Source organism: Hylobates moloch, unplaced genomic scaffold, assembly GCF_009828535.3.
Source record: "Hylobates moloch isolate HMO894 unplaced genomic scaffold, HMol_V3 SCAFFOLD_16, whole genome shotgun sequence".
Classification (NCBI taxonomy): domain Eukaryota; kingdom Metazoa; phylum Chordata; class Mammalia; order Primates; family Hylobatidae; genus Hylobates; species Hylobates moloch.
The window spans coordinates 47162526-47188470 of record NW_026652291.1 but is presented as its reverse complement, the minus strand read 5'-3'; the positions used below and the strand labels follow the sequence as shown (position 1 = coordinate 47188470).

At 38.0% G+C, this 25945-nt stretch overlaps 1 protein-coding gene across 2 annotated transcripts in view; it reads left to right on the top strand.

The window, feature by feature from the left end:
* The window catches only part of ARID4A (AT-rich interaction domain 4A), a 77974-nt gene that overhangs the window by 40969 nt on the left and 11060 nt on the right, over nucleotides 1–25945 (top strand). Inside the window, exons 12-19 of one of the 2 annotated variants that reach the window (XM_032179694.2) lie at nucleotides 7978–8050; nucleotides 9637–9731; nucleotides 10233–10330; nucleotides 10860–11091; nucleotides 14273–14523; nucleotides 16856–17053; nucleotides 22315–22399; nucleotides 24091–24232. In XM_032179694.2, the coding sequence (XP_032035585.1) occupies nucleotides 7978–8050; nucleotides 9637–9731; nucleotides 10233–10330; nucleotides 10860–11091; nucleotides 14273–14523; nucleotides 16856–17053; nucleotides 22315–22399; nucleotides 24091–24232 (1174 nt within the window). Of the gene's footprint in view, nucleotides 1–7977; nucleotides 8051–9636; nucleotides 9732–10232; nucleotides 10331–10859; nucleotides 11092–14272; nucleotides 14524–16855; nucleotides 17054–22314; nucleotides 22400–24090; nucleotides 24293–25945 lie in introns of both variants that reach the window. The other variant, XM_032179693.2, reaches the window with a different exon arrangement.

Below are 25945 nucleotides of genomic sequence, written 5' to 3'. Positions count from 1 at the left end.
TGCATTGCCTGAGAAAAGAGAGATTATGAAGGGAGGTTAGATACCTTATCCCATAGTTCCTCCCAAAGTGGACTTTTTCTTTTTTTTCTTTTTTTTTTTTTTTTTTTGAGACAATCTCACTCCGTCACTCAGACTGGAGTGTGGTGGCACGATTTCCACTCACTGCAACCTCCGCCTCCCGAGTTCAAGTGATTTTCATGCCTCAGCCTTCCCAGTAGCTGGAATTACAGGCATGTGCCACCATGCCCAGCTAATTTTCGTACTTTTAGTAGGGACAAGGTTTCACCATGTTGGCCAGGCTGGTCTCGAACTCCTGGCCTCAAGTGATCCGTCCACCTTTGCCTCCCAAAGTGCTGGGATTATAGGCATGAGCCACTGTGCCCAGCCCCAAAGTGAACTTTCTAGAACCTTACAACAAATCTCCTAGAACCTTCTCTCTCTCTCTCTATATATATATATATAATTAAGAAAACTGAGGTTTAGAGAGGTTTCAGAATTTTTTACAGGCTTTTAAGAAAATGTTCTCTCCTCCTCTAGATTGTAAGATCTGTGAAAGCAGGGGATCTCAGGATTTTTGTTTTTTCGTTTTCCTACCAGTATATATACCTAACAGCTATCAACACAGAGCTTGCTTGGCTCATATTAAACCTTCATTAAATGAATGAATATGGGTTATGCAATTGTTGTAGTAGATTACTCTTTGAAACAAGGTGGTGGGAGATTTGTTATAAGGTTCTAGAAAGTTCACCTTGGCGGGGGAACTAAGGGATAAGATATCTAACTTCCCTTTATAATATCTCTTTTCTCAGGCTGTGTACTCTGTAGGCAATCTCAATTTCTTACATAATTTTGTGAGTTTATAAAATAAATTATTTTTTGCTTAAGCCATCTTGGGATAGTTTTCTGTCACTTGTAGTAAAAGTTACTGACTAACAATGCTCCTTGTTTGTATTTTGTTCCACTTACTCCAGGTATCTTCCTTGTGGTGTTTTCCCTTCGAATTCATTATCCATAAACATCTTTATAAAACATAGGTGGTTCCTGATGGTAACCCTTTATTGGCTTTCAGCACCTTCAGGACGAAGTCTGGGTTTTTTATCACAGGCCTTTAGAAGTCTGCCCAATCATGATTTGACCCATGCCCACCTCTTTATTCTCCCTTCCATTATTCTTCCATGATATGGGACTTCTTATAGCTCCCCTGCTGCCACTTAGATATTGTTCAGAAGCTGCCGTTGAGCTGTAAGATACATTATATTGAATATTGCCTTTGTGTTGTCCATTCCCTTTGTTAGTATTAAATAAAATAGGAAAGATAAAATGCAAGTTTTAAAAACTCAGAAAATGAGTAAATGATAACAGCTGAGATTTTAAAAATTCAACAGATGTCAGTAGGAACAAAAGGGCTCTACTTGAATTAAAGTGTGTGAGTACAGCTTACAAATGTTCTATGCATTTACTTTAGTTCTAGTATTTCACATTTTTAAAAAATCACACTATTTAATATATTATAAATTTAAAATTTTATACAAAAAATGTAAGCAGCTATTGGAATTGCTGCTTCCTTCCTGTGAGTGCTCCAGTCCAGACATGTCCTCAGAACTGCCACTTCTGATGTACTCCTTGCAGTGCTTAGCTCCCCAGAGTGGAGCTTAGAGGGTGCTGTCTTAACATCTCTCTTTCCATGATAGGGATCTGCCCATTTCAGAGGACTCCTCCTGCTGCCTTCAAACTGACCCTCATTTTTGGAGGTGGTAGGGATGAAGGAGAGGGGATGGAGGGATCGTAAGAGCTGAGGAGTGTGAGGACTTGTGATGGAGTTTCAGAGTTGGGGTGAGAAGGGGAGCCCATGAAGAGGTCCAGAAGAGGGACCATAGACAGCATCATAAAGAAATTTAAATTTCTTTATATTTGGTAAAAGTATTTAGTGTTATAAATCACTATGAATGAATGTACTAAAAGAAAAAAAGAATGTAATAAAAGATCTTACTTTTATTTATCATGAAGGGGAAACAAAGTTGCTTGTGTCCAAAGTAACATTATTGCACAAAAAAAAGTCCTTTGGTATTGAAAAAAATGAGTGTGGTATACTGGAGTACACCCCCCCCCCCCCCCCCCCCCCCCCCCCACCAATAGACGGAGGGGGGGGGGGGGGGAGGTAATTAAAAAAACTTTTTTTTTTTTTTTTTTTGAGACAGAGTCTTACTCTGTCACTCAGGCTGGAGTGCAGTGGTGATTATAGCTCACTGCAACCTCAACCTCCCAGGCTCAAGCCATCCTCCCACCTTAGCCTCCTGAGTAGCTGGGACTAGGATTATAGGCACGCACCACCATGCCTGGCTAATTTATTATTATTTTTTTTTATAGAGACAAGGTTTCGCTATGTTGCCCAGTCTGGTCTAAAACCCCTGGGCTTAAGTGATCCTCCTGCCTGGCCCTCCCAAAGTGCTGGGATTACAGGCAGGAGCCACTGAGCCTGACCAAAAATTTTAAGGGATTCCCGCAGGGGTTCTTGAAACCTGAGAATACCCATCAATAATATGTTCTGTTACATACAGTACACAGTACAGGGAAACCACAAAGATCAAGTTTAGTTATACCTTCCTCACTTTAAAAATGTCAATTTTTTTGGCTCCAATATGTTATACGCTAGGAAACTATCCCAAGCCACCAATTAGAACTGTGTACAAGTTACATGGGTCTGAGGAGCTTTGGGTAAAGTTCATCATCTTTTACTGATGTATTTTGACAATTTGGACACTATCTGTCCATCTTCCTAATGCGTATTGGAAAGTAGAGTTGCTAGCTAAGAAAGTTAATAGCTCCTACAAAAATAAGATATGATCTTATTTTTCAAATTGTATTTGTCTGTATTACTCTGTTCTCATGTTGTCATAAAGAACTTTGTTAGACTGGGTATTTTATAAAGAGGTTTAATTGACTCACAGTTCCACAGGCTGTACAGGAGGCGTGGCTGGGGAGGCCTCAGGAAACTTATAATCAGGACAAAAGGTGAAGGGGAAGCAAGCATATCTTCACGTGGCAACAGGAGAGAGAGAGAGAGCGCGAGAGCGAGTGCACAAAGGGGGAAGTGCTATACACTTTCAAGCAACCAGATCTCATGAGACCTCACTATCACGAGAACAGCAAGGGAGAAATCTGCCCCCGTGATTCAATCACCTCCCACCAGGTCCCTCCCCGAGTATTGGGGATTACAATTCAACATGAGATTTGGATGGGGACACAGAGCCAAACCATATCAGTTTCCCATCCCACTAAAATGGTAGGAAGTCTGTTTACTAGAATTTTTGCCATTTCCAAATGCATAGTTGTTCATTTTCAGATTAATATATTTGGACAAGGGATAAGGTGAATGCCAGCAAGTCATGGGCCATAACCACCTGTGTCTTTTTTTTCTTCTTCTTCTTCTTTTTTGAGACAGAGTCTCACTCGTTTTGCCCAGGCTGGAGTGCAGTGGCGCAGTGGCGCAGTCTCAGCTGGGATTACAGGTGCACGCCAGCATGCCCAGCTAATTTTGTTTTTGGTTTTTTGGTTTTTTTGAGAGAGTCTTTCTCTGTTGCCCAGGCTGGAGTGGAGTGGCACAATCTCGACTCACTACAACCTCCGCCTCCTGGGTTCCAGTGATTCTCCTGTCTCAGCCTCCTGAGTAGCTGGGATTACAGGCGCACGCTGCCACGCCCGGCTAATTTTTTGTATTTTAGTAGAGACGGGGTTTTACTGTGTTGCACAGGCTGGTCTTGAACTCCTGAGCTCAGGCAATCCGCCCATCTCGGCCTCCCAAAGTGCTGGGATTACAGGCATGAGCCACTGTGCCTGGCTTAATTTTGTATTTTTAGTAGAGGCGGGACTTCACCATGTTGGCTAGGCTGGTCTCGAACTCCTGACCTCAGGTAATCCACCTGCCTTGGTCCCCCAAAGTGCTGGGATTACAGGCGTGAGCCACCGCGGCTGGCCCCACCTGTGTCTTAAGAACATCCTCAACTATTCTTATCTCCTCTCTTTCTCTGACTCTTACATTTATATTATCATAAATCTTAGCTCTCATACTCAATGAATGTGAAACAAGAAAACTACACAATTCATTTGCGCAGATATCGTTTTCATTCACATGAGTAATGTCTAAACTAAATGGCAGTCATTAGTCGTAAAATTATGAGTAAGCCAGGCACAGTGGTTCTCTCTTCTTCCCTCTCCCTTTCTCTCTCCCTCTCTCCATCCCTCCATCAGTCCCTCTGTCTTTCTCTCTGTCTCTCCCTCTTCCTTTCATGGGAAGAGGTCAGCTTTCCATCCCAGCTGGCAGGACTAATTCAGACATGCATTCTCTTCCTTGTGGACTGTTATAATGGCTTCCTTTTCCCTTCCAATCCATCACACTCATTCTTGGCTGAGAAATTTTAAATATACAAATCGGATCTAATTATCTTTAGCTGTCTCAAGCTTCACATCTAGCCACAGTATCAAGTTTTGATTCTTTAGCATACTATTACAAAGTCCTTTCCTAATCCCAGCCTGCCTTTGTCAGTCTCATGCTTACGCTGTTTGCTTGTTTGCTGTAGCTCCAGGGCTGTCTACTATTTACATTTTGAAGCTGCCTAATACTACCACTGCCAGTTCATCTCAAGGAGAACCATTCATTCCCTCACTTGCTTCTCCTGTATTCTTTGATGTATTTTACAACACTTACCACATCGTGTTATATTGGCTTCTTTTACCTTTCTACACCTCCTGCCAAACTCAGAGCAGCAAAAATAGAAGGTACCATGTGTTCTCATTTTAATCCACAGTGCTTTTGAACAATCTCTGATTCGTGGTAACCATCAGTAGATGTTTGAGCTTAATCTGAAGACATGTGCCTAAAGTCATAAAATCCACAATCTAGTAGTGTAGATAGATATCCAACTACTTATAATACTAAGCAGTATATACTAATACTAACTAAAATTGGAAATTTCTTGAAATTATGATCATGAATGTGACTCTTGGATCTCTGGCATTTTACTGGGTACATAGTTAATTCTTTACATGTATAAATGTAAATGACTAAATGAAGGGAAGAAGTCTCAGATGATCTAGTGGACCTCTACCTCCCATTCTTATAACCCTCTCGCACTCCAAAATCCTTGAAAGATGCAACAGTCCCAGGCCTTCACCAGGAGAGAAATTGCTATGAAAATGCCATGGACAGAGAAAGCAAACCGTGATAGCAATTAAGAGCCCCATACAAAAGTCATAAAGGCACATTCTTCTAATTGGAGGCGTTTCTCTAGCATATGCAGTTTTACTGCAAGGTGACTAGCAGCAAGGCTGTTTTCAAAAATAATTATGAGGAGTGGCTTATTGTAAGCGATAAGCAATTTTAATTTTCACAGAAACATCAGATAAGTTTAAAACTTTGTTTATAGCATCATGTTTTATCTATTTTTGATGGAAAAGAAATTTCCCTTCAAGGCATTTTTTTGTAAGTAGAATTCTTTATTCATTTATATCTTGTTTAACTGTACCAAAACTACAATTTTACGGCCATAGTTTCTTGTGAAACCTAAAGCACTCTTGGTTACCCATTAACTTTTAAATAAAATACACATAAATCAAATTTTATCTATAAAAATATATTCTTAACATTAAAAATTTATCAAATGTTGGGTGCAACCTAATTTGCAATTGATGAGTTGATTTTGTTTACTTGTATTGGGGAGCAACTTTGATTTTAGTGCCTTTTTAAAGAATTGCTTTTACATATATTGGATACAGAAGTGTTACCTGAATTCTGTAGGATCATAAATACTGGAATGAGGCCTGGTGTAGTGGCTCACACCTGTAATCCCAACACTTTGGGAGGCCAAGGTGGGTGGATCACCTAAGGTCAGGAGTTCGAGACCAGCCTGGCCAATGTGGCGAATCCCAGTCTCTACTAAAAATACAGAAATTAGCGAGGTATGGTGGTGCATGCCTGTAATCCCAGCTACTCAGGAGCCTGAGGAAGGAGAATCGCTTGAACTCGGGAGGCAAAGGGTTGCAGTGAGCTGAGATTGTGCCATTGCACTCCAGCCTGGGTGACAGCAAGACTCTGTCTTTAAAAAAAAAAAAAAAAAATAGTGGAATGAAGTTTTCATCTGAAGAGAGAATATTACGATTACAAGGCACAGGCAAAGCATAGAGCCAGTCTGGCATAAGTGGTTTTTGGTTTTGATTTTTTTTCCCCACGCTAGGAGTTCTTAAAATTAATGTGTGAAGTGATTCTTAGGCTATTGAATTACCTGTTTTCTTGAGTTAACTCATTGGCAGTTAACTTTGTAAAAGCAAGATTTTTAAATTCACGTGGGGAAAAAACTGCCATCTCTTCATTTGAGCATTAAGTAATGACCTTTACTAACTACTTTATAGTGATTATTAACTTTGTAAATTGCTGATTTTGTACACATGTTAGAACTTAGATTTAAATTTCTTTATATTGGTAAAAGTATTTTAGTGTTATAAATCATTATGAATGAATGTACTAAAAGAAATCATGTAATAAAAGATCTTACTCTCTTTCTCTTGATTGCCTCATGGTTTTTTATTATATATTTTAATCAACTACATGCTTATTGATCCTAGCTATATTATCAGCTATTAGATAACACAATTTTAAAGTGCCTGTTGCCCTCTGGACACCGAAGACTCAACATTTATTGCATGAGCATTGCCTTTGTTTTGAATATGGCTTTGTAAAGACAAAAATCCAGGCCAGGTGCTGTGGCTCATGCCTGTAATCCCAGCACTTTGGGAGGCTGGAGTGGGCGGATCACCTGAGGTCAGGAGTTCGAGACTAGCCTGGCCAAATGGTGAGACCCCTTCTCTATTAAAAATACAAAAAAATTAGCCAGGTGTGGTGGCACACTCCTGTAGTCCCAGCTACTCAGGAGGCTGAGTCAGCAGAATTGCTTGAACCCAGGAGGCAGAGGTTGCAGTGAGCCGAGGTCGTGCCATTGCACTCCAGCCTAGGCAGCAAGAGCAAAACTGCATCTCAAAAAAAAAAAAAAAAAGACAAAAATCTGAGCTCTTCTTTTAGAACAGAGGAGAGTAATACTCTAAGTTATGATCATTTATATGGAGGAAACATATCAGTGTTTTGTTTCTCTGTAGTATTGCTAAACTTTGAGAATTTTAAAAGAAGCTAAATCAGTAATTATGTATCTAGTTTCCTTCCCTAAGAATTACTTCTGGAATTGTTTTGTTATCTTATTTTTAGGTGTTGCAAAGTCAACTACAGGGGCCATACTAGAAAGGCAAAAGAGAAAACCAGGTTATTGTGAGATGAGGGGGTGATGAGGTCTGGGGTAAAATAGAATGTATATGACTCACTTAAATGTATTTAAATTTCTTTAAAACATTGTGCCATCTAAACAGAAATCCTTTGCCACTGTGACTTTGGAATCCCTGGTTTATATTCATCTGACAATAACAAAAACTATGTTTGCATGAAAATTATTTTTATACATAAATATATGATATAATGAACATGTGTCATTATTGTGGTCATTTGCCAATATATTTGTGTGGGCCACATAGTATTTTAATGGGCTTTAAAAAAAAATACCAGGTGAGGTGAAAACGTAACACTCCCATTTTATTCCTGAATGTTTTCCTCTTGGCTAATCTTAGTCCTTACAGTGATACTCAAAGGTAGAGTTAGAGTGGTAAATGGGGTGAAGGGTAGACATTGTATATCTTCATAAATATGACTTAAAATCTGTCATTGTAGGATAGTGAGAAAATTCAGATTTTTCAGCTTTATTAAAATTTGATGACTTTACATTGGGTTCACAAAAATAAGACGTGTATCTTTTCCAGTTCACTGTGCCATACATTTATATATTTTAGTGAATTTGATGACCTTACATTGGGTTCACAAAAATAAGACGTGTATCTTTTCCAGTTCACTGTGCCATACATTTATATATTTTATCTTTACAGCCTGAGGAAGAACTTGATCCTGAAGAGAGGGACAACTTCCTCCAGCAGCTTTATAAGTTTATGGAAGACAGAGGTATTTTCATGCTCGTTATTTTAAAGTAGTCATTTCTTTTACATGTTTACATTCTAGGTATATGCATTGTTTTTGTTAGTATTGCAGATAAACAGTTTTGAATTTTATTTATTTTATTTATTTATTTATTTTGAGGCAGGTTCTTGCTTTGATGCCGAGGCTAGAGTGCAGTGATTTGCTCCTGGCTTACTGCAGCCTTGACCTCCTGGGCTCAAGTGATCCTCCTGCCTCAGCCTCTCGAGTAGCTGGGACTACAGGCACGTGCCACCATACCCAGCTAATTTTTTATTTTTCTATTTTTTGTAGAGATGGGTTTTGCCATATTGCCGAGGCTGGTCTCAAACTCCTGACCTCAGGTGATCCTTTTACCTCTGCCTCCCAAAGTGCTGAGATTACAGCTGTGAACCACCACGACTATCTAGTTTTGGATTTTAAATAAATCCTAGAATCAGTTACACCTTACAGTAGTAAAATATTTGGAATTAAACTATTAATACCTATTTTACATAGAAACAAGTGAGAAAGTATTTTGATACAAATTAGTTTTCCCTGTCACTTACAAAGCTAAAGAATATTCTGAAATTTCAGAAATAGAAAGTGACCAGTTATAATGTTAATCTGCATACCCACTAATTACTAATGCTGTATTTGTGGCAAATAAACTAGATAAACTAGCCTGATCCTTGCTCTCAGCAAATTAAACATAATAGGAGACCAATCGTTATCTGAAAAAGATGAGATTTCTAATATAGGTAGAAAAATAGAATAATTATAAACCATCATACTCCTTGGCATTTTTTAGTCCGAGAAAATCTTAAGATAAATTGGTCCTAAACATTCTGTGTGGCCTTCAGAAATCATCCTTCAGATTACTGCTAACAGTCTTAACATTTGTGTCAAAGTAGTGAAAGTGGAACCAGGGTGTAAATCTTATCTTTTCTATTGTTTGTTTATGTCTAAACTTTTTTTTTTTTTTTTTTTTTTAGACAGAGTCTTGCTCTGTCACTCAAGCTGGAGTGCGGTGGGTGAACATGGCTCCCTCCAGCCTCCATTTCCTGGGCTCAAGCAATCCTCCCACCTCAGGCTCCCAAGTACCTGGGACCACAGGTGCACACCACCACACTGAGCTAATGTTTTCCTTTTAATTTTTGTAGAGACAGGATATCGCCATATTGCCCAGGCTGGTCTCAAACTCCTGAGCCCAAGTGATCTTCCTGCCTTAGCCTCCCAAAGTGCTGGGGTTACAGGTGTGAGCCACTGCACCCAGCCCTATGCCCAAGCTTCTTGAACCAGCAACATTGTTGGCCACGCCGTGCAGTGTTTACTTTAGTTTTACTCAATTCGTTGGCAGTTAAAGAGGTGGCTTTATTAGTTTTGTTTTAGAAGTATAACACCTAAAATCTGAAGATCTCCACAAAGCTATATAAATAATAGAATATCTTGTGTTGTTTTACATTGTTTAAGGCTCTTTAAATATGTGCTTCTAATTAATGAAATTCGGGAAATTAGAAATTGACAGCTTTGTTTTCAAATTAGTATTTCTCATTTGAATAAACATTTTATTTCTACCTACTTACATTGAAAAGGTACTCCAATCAACAAACCACCTGTTTTGGGCTATAAAGATCTCAATCTCTTCAAACTCTTCAGACTGGTTTATCATCAGGGTGGATGTGACAATGTAAGTATAACATTGCTTTTTGAAACGTGTATTGATGTGGTAAAAAGTTAAATTATCTTATATTGCATTATTATATGCACATTGGATAATACATACATTTTCTTAATGAACATAGAATATTAGGATAAAGATCATTTCCTGTCCAGGCACGGTGGCTCACGCCTGTAATCCCAGCATTTTGGGAGGCTGAGGCGGGTGGATTGCTTGAGCTCAGGAGTTCAAGACTAGCCTGGGCAACATGGTGAAACCCCATCTCTACAAAAAATACAAAAATTAGCCAGGTGTGGTGTCGCATGCCTGTGGTCCCAACTACTCGGGAAGCTGAGGTGGGAGGATCACTTGAGCCCAGGAGGTCGAGGCTGCAGTGAGCCCTGATAGCACCACTGCTCTCCAGCCTGGGCGACAGAGTGAGACCCTGTCTCAAAAAAAAAAAAAAAAAAAAAAAAGGAAAAAAAGATTAATTCCCTTTGCAAATGTTAACATAAAAACTTAATTTTCCAGATTGATAGTGGTGCTGTATGGAAGCAAATTTATATGGACCTTGGCATTCCTATTTTGAATTCAGCTGCTTCCTACAATGTAAAAACTGCTTATAGAAAGTAAGTAGTATAGTTTATTCATCAAAGAATATGTATTTATAGGAAATATTTTCCATTTACTTTGTTAACAAGAATACATCAATCTAGAAACGTTAAAGTTAGAGAAAGCATATAAAAAGGTTTAGGTTGACAGATACTTGTGATTGAAGGTTATTTCAGTGCATCAAATCTGCGTTACTCCATTTCTTACGTTGTCCTGATTTCCTTTCCAAAATCAAGATGTAGGTAGTGTCTGCGATTATGATACATGTTACAGAGCTACATCTTTTGGGGTGAACAGCCTTCATATCAAAACTTATGATAGTTATGTTTAGTTATCACAAGCTCAGACGTCTCAGGACGGCATTTTATGATCAGTTTTTCTGTTTATAATTCTATCTAAAACACCAAGAAAATAGTAACACAGAAAAGAGTAACAAAAATTTTTTTAAATTACTGGGCTTTACTTTTTAAAAATGTGTTTAATAACATGAATTCAAGTTAAATGCAAAGACTGTAAGATTTCTTAAATGAAATATTGTTTGTTTAGGTATCTCTATGGTTTTGAGGAGTACTGCCGTTCGGCAAATATTCAGTTCAGAACTGTTCATCACCATGAACCAAAAGTAAAAGAGGAAAAAAAAGACTTAGAAGAATCAATGGAAGAGGCTCTCAAATTAGATCAAGAAATGCCTTTAACAGAAGTGAAGAGTGAACCTGAGGAAAATATCGATTCAAACAGTGAAAGCGAAAGAGAAGAGATAGAATTAAAATCTCCGAGGGTGAGTTCTTAGTACTAGTTTTATCTGGTTTAAGTATTACTTAAAATTTTTTATTATAGCCATTTTCATATATACACAGAAGTACTACAGTGAACCTAGTTTATTTTCCAGTATTTAATGCTGCTTAGCTAGCTACTTTTTTCTAAATATATTGAATATTATTTCCTCTACCTGAAAACCCTTCCTTGTGTTTTCTGTTTATATTCGATCAAGTCATTCTCATCTGGGATGAATCTCAGATATTCCTTTTCAAGTCTTCTGCTAAAGTATCAGCTCATTGAAGGCTATCTTGGTCACCTTATCTGAAATTGTAACCTGCCTCCTCTCTTTGGAACTCTCAGTCCCTCTAATGTTGCTCTTTCTGTAATTTACTTATTTATTCTGTTTATTGTGATTATCTATTTTGCCCCACTCTACACTAGAATCACACTCCACGAGGTCAGGGATTAGTGTTTATTTCCTTTATTGACAGATCCCAGGCATTTAGAATAGTGCTTGGCACATAATAAAGGCTTATTAAATAGATGTCGAATAAATGAATCACCTCTTTATAGTGCCTGTGCCCTAAACTAGATGGTATCTTGTCTTTCTCTGTAACTTTATAGCACACTGTGTAGCTCTAGTGATGTGTACATGTATGCTGGTTGTATCTTCCAACTTTGCTCCTTCTTTCCTTTAATATATAAGGTCTATTTAGGAATTGTCATCTAGCATTTGGATCAGTGTCCAGTGATGTTTACGTAGTAGGATTTATCAAATTTTAGAAAGAGAAAGGAATTTACCACACTGTCAAAGAAGTCTAATTACTGTCTTATTTTTTGGTGGAATCATATTTAATGAAAGAGAATGTGAAATTGCTTTGTCTTATAGTTCAGAAACCAGTTTTTAAAACTGTTCTTTCATGTACTAAATGGAATCTTCTAGTGAATGTCATGAAATTTCCAAATTGTTTTTTTCTTTTTTTAATTTTTTTTAAATTGTGGTAAGTACATTTAACATAAACTTTGCCACCTTAACTCTTTTTAAGTGTACATTTCATTGGCATTAAGTACATTCTCACCATTGCGTAAGTGTCACCACCATCCAGTTCCAGAATATTTTTACCTTGCAAAACTGAAATTCTGTACCCATTAAACAGTAACTCCTCATTCCTCCCCAACCCCTATCAATCACAATTTTACTTTCTGTACCTATGAATTTGATATTCTAGGTACTTTTATATAAGTGAAATCATACAGTGTTTGTCCTTTTCTACTGGCTTATTCACTCAGCATAATGTCTGTAAGACATTATGTTGTAGCACATATCAGAATTTCCTTCCTTTTTAAAGGTGAATAATATTTTATTGTATGTATCGTGGACATACTTTCTTTTCATTACCTAAAAACCTTCCTTGTTCTACATAAAATATCTGCAGTGTGCTGTCTAGTATGGATGAACCATAAATCTACCTTCTCCAAGATTTTCTCCCAATTTTTTACTATTTTTAAAAAGTGCTGCTGGGCATGGTGGCTCACACCTGTAATCCCAGCACTTTGGGAGGCCAAGGCGGGTGGATCACGAGGTCAGGAGATCGAGACCAAAGCCTCACCAATATGGTGAAACCCCGTCTTTACTAAAAATACAAAAAAAAAAAAAAAGTGCTATAATACATTTGCTTGTAAAAATATCCTCATCACTTATCTGCATATATAAGCCAGGCTTCTAAAAAATGGCATTTCTCACCTGTAGTCCCAGCTACTCAGGAGGCTGAGGCAAGACAATCACTTGAACCCAGGAGGCAGAGGTTGCTGCACTCTAGCCTGGTCAGTAGAGCGAGACTCCATCTCAAAAAAATGAATAAATAAATAAAAATGGTATTTCTGGGACAAAGGTATACAGACCCAAATTTTATAGCAGTTGTTTTCATTCATTTACCTATAGATATTTTAAAAGCACCTGCTAGGCCGGGCGCAGTGGCTCACACCTGTAATCTCAGCACTTTGGGAGGCCGAGGCGGGCAGATCACGAGGTCAAGAGATCAAGACCATCCTGGCCAACGTGGTGAAACCCTGTCTCTACTAAAAATACAAAAATTAGCTGGGCATGGTGGCGTTCACCTGTAGTCCCAGCTACTCAGGAGGCTGAGAATCGCTTGAACCTGGGAGGTAGAGGTTGCAGTGAGCTGAGATCACAACACTGCTCTCCAGCCTGGCAAAAGAGCGTGACTCTGTCTCAAAAAAAAAAAAAAAAAAAAAAAAAACACCTGCCACCTGCTATGTGCCAGCCACTGTGTAGATCTGAGGAGATGGAAGTGCCATCTTGAAACTTGTGTGTTAGTGCTTTATGATAGAAAGAAAGCAATTTCTTCTTTTTCTACCTTTGAAGTGTAAATAGCACATAGCCAGCAACTAGGGAAAACATTTGTTTACTGAGATATTAATTGTATCCTAATGCTTCCTAAGTTGCTGGCTCTTTATCTGCTTTATACCAAGAAGAGGAGACTTCTCCCAGCATATAGAAGTTGACTTGAAGGAGAACCTAGGAGATAGTGAAATTGCTCACCAGTCATGGTCATTTCAGCATTCAGTGGGCTAGATAGAAGCTAGTGGGGGTAAAACATATTGCTATTGGCCCAGCGAGCTCTCCAGATACTCATTGAAAGAAGTCTGCTCACTTTTTTGCCATTGATGCAGTTCAGTCCTTTAAAAATGTAATCATCCACAAATACAGTGACAATGTAAATTTCGTCTTACTAAGCTGTAGAATTAGAGACCACAGAGCTTTTAAAAAAGCAAAATTCAGGGGATTGGTTTTATTATTGTTATGTTTTATTATTAACATTAGATTATTTTAAATTTTTATTATAGTCGAGAAATAATAAAAGTGAGATAAAATGATGTAGTAAACAAAGGAGAAAATTTTTATTTCTTTTTTGTTGTTGTTTACTTTTTTCATTCAAACAGATTCTGACAGATATTTCTTAGGTAGTATATAGCCAAAGTAGACCTGGACATAATTAAGTAATTCTATTGGTTATTCTTTTACTTTCAAAAGGAAGAGAAAGGTACCTTTGAGTTGGTTTTCAGGGCCATGTTTCAAGCCAGAGGCATTGCTGTGAAGGTTAAAGGAAAAGATACTTTTCCTGCTTTTTTCCCCTTTATAGTGATAGCTATTTTAAAGCTTTTATCGCCTCTACTAGGGACGAAGGAGAATTGCTCGAGATGTAAATTCTATTAGAAAGGAAATTGAAGAAGAGAAAACAGAAGACAAATTAAAAGATAATGATACAGAAAATAAGGATGTAGATGATGACTATGAAACTGCAGAGAAAAAAGAAAATGACCTACTACTGGGGAGAAAAAATACACCAAAGCAAAAAGAGAAGAAAATTAAGAAACAGGAGGATTCTGACAAAGACTCAGATGAAGAGGAAGAGAAAAGCCAAGAGAGGTACATTATCTTATGTTTGTTCTCCAGAAGCACCTGTCTGGGGTACAACAGTGCTTTGTTCCTGCTTAGAGATTCAGGTTTGAGGGAATGTTTTCTTATTGGGACTTCCATTCCTCTTGTCTAATGAAGGTGAGACACATTGTGAAGATGATGTGTATTGCCTTTCGGAATTGGAGAATATACTGGTCGCACCATTTTAATAGCACTTGTGCCCTAAACAGTGGCCTCAAAGAAGGCTGCGCCACCCAGTCAAAAGAAAGGTCCTGCAGTTGACAGCAGGGAAGGGAGCTGGAGAAAAATGGAGGAAGTGGACAAGAGGAAACAGCGACAGCAAAAATTCCATTTTAAAAAAGGTACAATGTGGGAAAGCTAACAAACACATGGGTGCACAGTACTAGCAGATGTTTCTGTGTGTTAGCTTTAAGACATTTTTTTCAAGTTACTGTATTAGATTAAGTGGCATGCACCCCTGATTCTAGTTTGGAAAATACATTCTTGCCCCACATCACACCAATAAATTTCAGATTTTTTAATGTCCATCTTGTTTGTTGTTGAGTAAAAACTGTATTTTTTTTCTGTGTATAGACAAGTATGGACTGAACTGACTTAAAAATAGTCAAATATTAGGCAGTCCAGCAAGATCAAGGTAGTCTCTGACCAAGGTATTAGCTGTTTCTGTAAGTGTTGTCAAATGGATTTACTAATTTTAGGACACAACTAAAAATGAATTTTAAATGACCAACAACATAACATGCTTACCTGTAATACCAGCTCTCTTCTATAGTTATTTTTCTATTATTATGTGATGTTAGATTTTCTAGAAATTTGAGTTGTTAAGCCAAATTTGGGAAAACTGACCTGCCATTGAGAGAATAAATATTCGGAAAAATAGGATGATTGGTGAATGGGAGAGGTAATTTGATTAAATACAAATAGGCACAGGAGCTATCACAATTACATGTGAACTAGGTTAGTGAGTAAAAAAAAGTTCTGTAATGAAATATAATTAGGATTAGGAAAAGTAGGAGGAACTAATTGGAGTTGAGTATAATGAGTGTAGAATTTTAAATATTTGGACAAAAAGTTTAAGCAAAGGTGAAAAACATCAAAATATGTATATTGTAATATGTATATAAAACATAATACATCTATGTAAAATGTGATTTAAAAAGACTATAACTGTTATGTAAATGGACAAAGATATATTTTAGAGAAAATTTCACAGGCTTGAATATAAGAACAATATTATCTTTAAGTAGTTTTTCTCATAGTGTTTTGAATTTACCTTATCAGTCTATTATTGGAAGGTGCCTTCCAAGAGAAAACATTCTCACTGCAAATGGGCTGTCAAAGCTTCATGTCAGGACCCCCAGGGATCACCAAAATAATGCCCTATATTTATTACAGAGCACAATACTACTTGTTGAGCTTTTAATGCTTGTGACACTAGAATGATCTTTGATGCAGTTCTCTTATGAGTCTTTACAGGATTGATACACAATGTTTTATTATAAAAATATTAAAAGTATTTTTAGCTCTCCCTGTGTTAATCTTCCTTATACCTGATTATCAATACAAAGAAAAGCTGATGGAAGATGAGTAAACAAATAGAATTCAACACAAATGTAAAGCTTTGTTCTAGTGGTGCCATCCTACAGTGTCAACAAATGACCTAATACTCAAATTTCTTTTCTTTTTTAGGGCTAATTAAACTAATTAAAATATAAATTAGTTTAAAAGACATGGTTACTAAGGTAGATAGCCCTTGTTTATTATTTTGCCCACCAAAAAAACTAGTCTTGCCAAGAACTATTCTAATTTTGGTAGTAAAGCAGATTTAAGATAATTCAGTTACAGGAAGTTACAAAATATCCTTAAATCTTTTTTTACATATAAGGTGGCACTTAAATATGAATTCTGAAGAATTTTTCAGAGCATATTTTTCTTGTTTTGTCCAAAAAGTGATTTATTTGATTGCAGATCATCGTTAGCTGGCACTTAAATATGAATTCTAAAGAATTTTTTCAGAGCATATTTTTCTTATTTTGTTTTGTCAGAAGTGACTTATTTGATTACAGATGATCATTAACTGTGACTTGATTGGCTTTTAAAAAGTATGGATTTACTTTGGGTACAGTGCACCTTTACATAATAAATTCCTTAGTAAGTAGGCCACAAAAATCTTCTCCTTCTCCTCCTTCTTCTCCTCCTCCACTGATATGTTATTAAGGTAATACTTAGGTTGTGAATAATCTACCTGTTGGATTCTTTTAGCATATTTTATTCTCCATTAAGTTATTAGTAGCATTATCAGTATTATAACTTACTGCAGGGAAGAAACTGAAAGCAAATGTGACTCTGAAGGAGAGGAAGATGAGGAAGACATGGAACCCTGCCTAACGGGAACCAAAGTGAAAGTAAAATATGGACGAGGGAAGACTCAGAAAATTTATGAAGCCAGTATTAAAAGCACTGAAATCGATGACGGAGAAGTTTTATATTTGGTACATTACTATGGATGGAATGTCAGGTAAGCAAGAAAGTATTTTCTTACTATTGAAATTTTTTCAATGATTAAATAGACCATCAACTTAATGTTATGAAGAGTGAAAGCAAATAATGGTATATATATTAAAAGCACACCTTGATTCTGAATTTTCCAAGACTTTGACATTCCTGCTATTACACTAGCAGTGTCAATGCTTCTGGCCAGAGACTACCAGGATCACACCTGTAGTTAGAACAAGTTACATTTATTACTCATTTATAGTGAGGGAGAACACACAGCAAGGGGAACTATAGGGCATCTTAGTAATATGATGTTAAATGAATCAACAAAGGCTCAAGGCACCATCTTTGGGAAAACAATAATTCATAATTCTGTGGAGACATATTACTGACTATGAGCAGGGAGCCAGGCCTGCAACTTCCAACTGTGCAAGTGTTTGTTTCATTAATCAGAAATCAAGCCTATGTCAAGCACTGTAATAATTCTAAGTCGACTAATTAATAAAAAAGAACGTTAGAACTTATATTTGATCTTCCGTTAGATGATTTTGGGGAGGGTTTAAGAAAGGCAGGGCATGGTGGCTCATGCATGTAATCCCAGCACTTTGGGAGGTGGAGGCGGAAGGACTGCTTGAGGCCAGGAGTTCAAGACCAGACCTGGCAACATAGTTAGACCCCATCTCTACAAAAAATTAAAATTAAAAATTAGCCTGTCATGGTGGCACGCACCTATAGTCCCAGCTACCCAGAAGGCTGAGGTGGGAGGATCACTGGAGCCCGGGAGTTGGAGGCTGAGATGAGCTATGATCATACTACTGTACTCCAGCCTGGACAATGGAGCGAAACCCTGTCTCATTAAAAAAAAAAAAAAAAAAAAGAAAGAAAGAAAGAAAAAAGAGATTTTGCTCCATATTGGATCCTGTCAGGAAGCTGGGGTAATTATAATTGGTTTTCTTAATAAATCTTATCTAGAAGGAGAGACAGTTAGACCAAGGTAACATAATTGGTAAAGAAACAGCAATCACCCGCATTAGTCAAGAAAAAAAAGACGTTTGGTTGTTTTTGTGGACTGGACAATGTTCCTGTTTTTTCTGTGTTCCGACACTATTAGGAAGTGGTCTTGTTTTTGTTTTGGTACATCATGGTCACAAAATGGACTTGTCTGATGTTGATGCTCTTTGAAATTGTTCATGTTTCAACAGCAGGACAGTGTGGCCTAGCTATGAGTGCCAGACTAGCTCTAAGCAACACCAAGGCCCAGCTGATAGTGCCAAGCAAATTCCTAAATGTCAGGGGCTGCCTTTCTTGTTCTCTTTTACAAAATCTGGCATGTTTAATATCTCAGGTTGCCCTGTATTTATTTGGAGGCAGACTGCTCCTGGGTTTCTCTATACACTAGATGTGTGCTCTGTTATGACTCAAGTCCCTCATCTCTACACTGGGAAAAATACAGTTCCTATTTTGTAGAGGTGTTGTATAATGCAGTAGTTCCCTCTCATCTGCTGGAAATGTGTTCCAAGACCCCCAGTGGATGCCTGAAACCTCAGATAGTACTGAATCCTATATATCCTATGATTTTTCCTATACATACGTACTTACAATAAAGTTTAATTTATAAATTAAGCACAGTAAGAGATTAACAACAGTAATAAAATAGCAATTATAACAATATATTGTAATAAAAGTTATATGAATGTGGTCTTTCTCTCAAAATATCTTAATATTTTTGAACCATGGGTAATTGAACTATGCTGTGGCTAAGCAGGGACTACTGTAGTGATAATATTTGTATTTAGATGTAAATGCTTAGAACCATGCCTGGCACTTAGTGCTCCATGAATGTTAACTGTTTTCTTTTCTTTACAATATGTTATTGAATTCAGGGGAACAGGAGTATATCTTACCAACTTTCAGTCATTGTATTTCCAGTTGCATCACATGATAGCCTTCTTTCTTCCTGAGATTCTTTAGTTCACAACTATCCACTCCTGTTTCACATCTGTATATGTCTGTGTTCTGCTTTCTAGAATTTCCCCTATCATCTTTCTTTCTCATTTTTTTAATGTTTTGCTTTATGACTCTTCTCAGCAGTCATTTTATTATACGCTCAGGTTTTGGATTGGTCATCTCTCTAATTAATTTCCTAACTGGTACTCTCCTGGTTCATGGTTTTTCGTTGTTCTTCTCTACTCCTAAAAGCTAGTATAATTCTGGCCTGTTTAATTGAGATGAAGCCACCACGGTTCCTAAAGAATTTAGCCAGACTCCTGAAAGGGAGTATCTGCAAGTTTAAGAGGTGTGAGAAGAGTCCTGGTCTCTCATTGAGAAATCCTGGGACTATCCTTGGTTAGCAATATTAGTGCTAGAAGTACCTACATGATACACTGCTTTGTCCAGTGTCGCCAGGACCAAGTACACTAAAAATCAGGCCTGTGCTTCTTGGTTGTCTGATACCTCCTATGGAATTGGATAGAGTTATCCCTTTGTTAGCCCTGGATCAGATACATAACTCTCTTATTGCACTTACCAGACTATACTTGATTTTACTATATGTCTATCTTTTATAACAGACTATGGGTTGCATGAGAGCATGGGCCATGATTATTCTCTACATACTTCTCGATACAGTGCATACTAGTAGGCCCTCAGTAAATGTTCAAATGAATAAACATTTCCATATAAGTTAATAAAGTACAGATGTTTAAAAGCCTAGTATGATGCTCATAGCCAGTCTCATTTTAGAAACTAGATACTGAGTTAATGAGTGAAAGATAGTTTTCAAATCATAGTACAGGCAGTTCCTAACTTACAGTGGTTCAACTTCATTTTTTTAAATTTAAAATGGTTCAAAAGCTATATGCATTCAGAAGCCATAGAATTTTGAATTTTGATTTTTTTTTTTTTTTTAAGACGGAGTCTCGCTCTGTCACCAGGCTGGAGTGCAGTGGTGCGATCTGGGCTCACTGCAACCTCCGCCTCCTGGGTTCAAGCGATTCTCCTGCCTCAGCCTCCCGAGTAGCTGGGACTACAGATGCACGCCACCACACCCAGCTAATTTTTGTATTTTTAGTAGAGACAGGGTTTCACCACGTTGGCCAGGATGGTCTCAATCTCTTGACCTTGTGATCGCCCGCCTCGGCCTCCCAAAGTGCTGGGATTACAGGCGTGAGCCACTGCGCCTGGCCTGAATTTTGATTTTTTTTCCTGGTCTAGCGATATACAGTATGATACTCTCTCATCAGACTGTGCAGCCACAGCAAACAGCCAAGAAATCATGAGACTAATCAACCAATACTGTACAGTGTATTCAATAAATTACATGAGATATTTAAGACTTTATAATAGAATAGACTTTGTGTTAGATGATTTTGCTCAACTCTAGGCTAATATAAGTGTCCTGAGCATGTTTAAGGTAGGGTAAGCTAAGTTGTGATGTTCAGTAGGCTAGATGTATTAAATGCATTTTTCGACTTAGGATATTTTCAATTTGTGATGAGTTTATCAGGACACAATGGCATCATAAGTAAAGGAGCATCCGTATAGGTAGTCATGGAACCATGTCAACCGAAATACATGCATACAGAAACCATGTCCTTACTTTGTACATCTCTATGGTAACTGGTTTACAAAGCAAAAATATGTTTTCCAGATACATGAGTTTCTATTAACACGCTACAGTCTAAAGCAAGTTTGTCCAACCTGTGGCCCACAGGCCATATGCAGCCTGGCATGGCCTTGAATGTGGCCCAACACAAATTCATAAACTTTCTTAAAACATGAGATTTTTTTTTTTTAGCTCATCAGCTATCGTTAGTGTTAGTGTTATTTTATGTGTGGCCCAAAACAATTCTTCTTCCATCGTGGCCCAGAGAAGCCAAAAGATTGGACGTTCCTGGTCTAAAGCAAGGACTGCCTGTTGTTTCTTTACTTAACTGTACATATTTTTAGATTTTGACTTAATTCCATAAATACTTGTATATTTATATAATGTAAAAACTGTTATTTAGTTCTAGAAAGCTTAATTTCTTATTTGCCCCTGATTAGTCACTTGGACTATAGACGTTCAAAAGTGATGGTAATCATTTGAGAAGGCCAGGTGCAATGGCTCATGCCTGTAATCCTAGCACTTTGGAAGGCTGAGGTGGGCAGATCACTTGAGCCCCGGAATTCAAGACCAGCCTGGGCAACGTGGCAAAACCCGTGTCTATAAAAAATACAAAAATTAGCTTGGTGCAATGGTGTATACCCGTGGTCTCAGCTACTCAGGAGGCTGAGGTGGGAGGATCATCTGAGCCCAGGAGATCATGCCTCTGCACTCCATCCTGGGCAACAGAGTGAGACCCTCTCTAAAAAAAGTGCCGGGTCACCCCTATAATCCTAGCACTTTTGGAGGCCGAGGTGAGCAGGTCACTTGAGGTCAGGAGTTCGAGACCAGCATGGCCAACATGGTGAAACCCTGTCTCTACGAAAAATAAAAAATTAGCTGGGCGTGGTGGCAGGCACCTGTAATCCCCGATATTGGGAGGCTGAGGCATGAGAATCACTTGAACCCAGGAGGCAGAGGTAGTGAGCTGAGATGGCACTACTGCATGCCAGCCTGGGTGACAACATTGAAACTATCTCCCCAAAAATAAAAGTAAACAAAATTTAAAATAAATTTTTTAAGTAAATGTTTAGGGGAAATGAGTTTTCAACTTGAGCTAAACAGAATAAACTTAGTTAAAGGAGGTAAAATACAGATATCTCTAAAAAATTTCAGAGTCCTAAAGGCAATGTAGTTCAGAAGAAAATTTTACTGGAAATACTAGAGACTAGAGAGAGTGTTGAGGAGGAAAAGGAAGTTGAAATGGACTTGATAAAATAAGTTGATAAAATAACCTGAAACTGATCACCTTGCAAATTTGAATTTATCTGACTTAGCTTTCTATTATTCATTCAGTAGCACGAATTCTAGTGCAGAATCTGATTATAAGCTCAGGTCTCTAAAAGCTGTGGAAAACAAAACAGTTCAGATTGTCTTGAATCTAGAGTTTGCTTTCCAAGACTCTCCCTCTAAACCTGTTAACTCTTAAGAAATCCTCTTGCCTTTCCCTAGTGAGTATACAAAATACCTACTAGAGTTACTGGCACATGTTACCAGCAAACCAGCCCCTGTGCCCTTCATATTCTTGCCAACACTAAGAACAAACTATTTAATCTGTCTCACTGTTGTTTTTGTTTGGTGAATACATTTCAAAAAGGTTATAATTTATAAAGTTTGTACAAACTCTTTTTTTTTTTAAGGTATGATGAGTGGGTGAAGGCTGACAGGATAATCTGGCCTTTGGACAAAGGTGGACCAAAGAAAAAACAGAAGAAAAAAGCTAAAGTATGTTTGTAGATTTATGTCCTTTATAATATGTATAGGAATTATCAAAATTGTATTGTATGTTTTTTAAGACTTAAGAACAGTTTTAGGTTTATACCAAGATTGAGAACAAGGTATATAGACCTCCCATATACTCTCTGCCCCATGCATGCGTAGCCTTCCCAGATTGTCAACATCCCCCACCAGAGTGGGATGTTTGTTACAACTGATGTGCCTACATTGACACATTATTGTCCCTCAGAGTCCATCATTTACATTAGGGTTCACTGTTGGTGTTGTATATTCTATGGGTTTTGACAAATATATAATGACATGGATCCATCACTATAGTATCATATAGAGTAGCTTTACTGCCCTAAAAATCCTTTATGTTCTGCTTATTCTTACCCCCACCCCAACCCCTGACAACTACTGACTTTTTCTCTCTCCATAGTTTTTGCCTTTTTGAGAATATCATGTAATTGGAATCATACACCATATAGCCTTTTTAGATTGGCTTCTTTTGCTTAGTAATACGCATATACAATATTGTGTCTGTTTAATCTTATTGTAATAACCATCTTGGCCGGGCACGGTGGCTCACGCCTGTAATGCCAGCACTTTGGGAGGCCGAGGCGGGCGGATCATGAGGTCAGGAGATCAAGACCATCCTGGCTAACATGGTGAAACCCCATCTCTACTAAATATAGAAAAAATTAGCCGGTCGTGGTGGTGGGCGCCTGTAGTCCCAGCTACTCGGGAGGCTGAGGCAAGAGAATGGCGTGAACCCGCGAGGCAGAGCTTGCGGTGAGCCAAGATCGCGCCACTGCACTCCATCCTGGGCGACAGAGCAAGTCTGCGTCTCAAAAAAAAAAATCTTGATTCTTGAAAGATAATTGTGATTTTCTCTTTATAACCCAGAATCTTAAAACTAACACATTACCACATTGTTTCAGCAAAGGTGAAAACCAGCAACCCCTAGGGCATGACTTTCAAACTCAAATTCCGGTAGAGGCTTTATAGGAGAAGGATAAAGTAGGACGAACCATGACAAACGAGAGGTCACATTCCTCATTTAGACGGAATGGAACTAACCGCTCTGCTGTGGGAATACAGACCCAGGGTTGCCAGATTTTAGGATTTTTCAAGACCACTATCTTTCTTAAAATGTGAAGTTTGGCTTTTAAATGCTAGAAGCCAATACTAAAATTTTAAAACACATATATACTGGCCAGTTGTACCCTCACCCACATCCTCAATTGTCAAGCTTGGCTGTAGAGATTTGCCCATTGTTTTGTCTACTGGATGATAGATATCTTTCCTTTCTGCAGGGGATAGTGGGGAACAGCGGGGAGTGCTGAATAGTTGTATAGCCTTATAATGCTCTGACTCTGACCATCACAATATAATTGCAGTATTATAAATTGTACGATATTGTATTTACATAAATACAAAATATGTTAGAAATTCAGCAGTGGAGGATTATATACCAATTTCAGTGACACTAATGTTAATAAGTTCTGATAACCTCTCAGACCAGCCAGAAAACTCTTCTTGATTCTTCTGTAAGCACAGACTAGGAAGTGACATATAAAATATCAAACCTTTTTTGAGATGTAGTTTTCTTTAGATGTAGTTTTCTTTTGATAAGTAGAATGTTCATTTTTCATAAAGCATTGGCCCTTCTCATACATTTTGTTGTTGTTGCCCAGAATAAAGAAGATAGTGAAAAGGACGAAAAGAGAGATGAGGAGAGGCAGAAGTCAAAACGGGGACGACCTCCTTTAAAATCAACCCTTTCATCAAACATGCCGTATGGCTTATCTAAGACAGCAAACAGTGAAGGAAAATCAGGTACTAGAAGTGCTCGCAGCAATATACCAGACAGCTCACCTCTGTCAGATGGAATGGAAGGTGCTCAATTTTGAGGATGGCTGACTTTAAAAAAAAATCAATAACATAAATAATAAAACTTCCATTGTGTGAAATATTCACAGTACCGGTTGAGTATCCCTTGCCCAAAATGCTTGGGACTAGAAGTGTTTTTGATTTTTGATTTTTTTTTTTGAGTATTGCATATACATAATGAGATATCCTGGGGATCGGACCCAAGTCTAAACATGAAAATTAGTGTTTCATATACACCTTATACACATAGCCTGAAAGTAATTTTATACCATATTTTTAATAGTTTTGTTCATGAAATAAACATTGTGTTCTTTGAACCATCAGAAATCACAGGTGTAATTGTCTCAGCCACCCATGTGAACAGTCTGTGATTGTTTGGCATCACTGTTATTCTTGACTCTGAATTTATATGCCACCTACTGATAAGCAGTTTTCTTACACTTATTCACACATAATTACATAACAGTAAAATATCTTACTTACAATTAATACAGTGGAAAAATAGTGTGTGTGGGGAAACTAAGCAGCAAGGTAGCATCACCAGAATACCTGTATCAGCTGCTAAACAACAGTGACAACAAACAGCAGGCTTTCAATCTCCACCTACGATGCTGTGTTTTCATTAAAAGGTTACCCGTACACTAGCTTGGGGTTGCTGAAGAAACTGTTGTGCACCTGTGTTTGGATGCAACATGTCCCATGAGGTCAGGTGTGGAATTTTTTACTTGTGGCGTCATGTTGGTGCCCAAAATGTTGTGGAATTTGGAGCATTTTGGATTTCAGGTTTTTGGACTAGGGGTGTTCAACCTGTAAATCACCTAGGATTTTAATCTCATATGATTTAAACTATAAAATTTGATTTGAAGAAAATATTTTGCTGTATCATTGTTATTTAAAATTTAGTGATGTTTTCATTTAGGAATACTTTTTCTTATAAGTATCTTAATAATATATTTTAATAGAAGGTGAATTGACAATCCATGCATCCTAATGTGTGCTACACTTTCCCTCAAAGCCTGCACCAGTGTCTCCTATAAATTCAATGCTGTTCATCTGGGATCTTTCAGCACAGCTGAGACCATGTGGTTCTAAGAGAACACAGACTACTGTGGTACAGGCATGTTTTATAATGAGTATAGGTGAACATATTTTATTCTGCTTGTACTCGTTTCCCCCACTTTTCTACCTCTGTATACTTTTAAATGTAATTAAGAAATTTTAGGCTGAGCACAGTGGTTCATGCCTGTAATCCCAGCACCTTGGGAGGCTGAGGCAGAAGGATCACTTGAGCCCAGGAGTTCCAGACCAGCCAGGGCAACATAGTGAGACCCGATCTTTACAAAAAATTTTAAAAATTAGCCAGGCATGGCGGTGTGCACCTGTGGTCCCAGCTACTCAGGACGCTGAGGTGGGAGGATTGCTTGAGTCTGGGAGGTCAAGGCTGCAACAAGTGTAATCATATCACTGCACTCCAGCCTGGGTAGCAGAGCGAGACCCCACCTCACTCTATTGCCCAGGCTGGAGTGTAGTGGCGCAATCTCAGCTCCCTGCAACCTCCACCTCCTGGATTCAAGCAGTTTTCTCGCCTCAGCCTCCCAAGTAGCTGGGACCACAGGTGTGCACCACCATACCTGGCTAATTTTTGTATTTTTAGTAGCA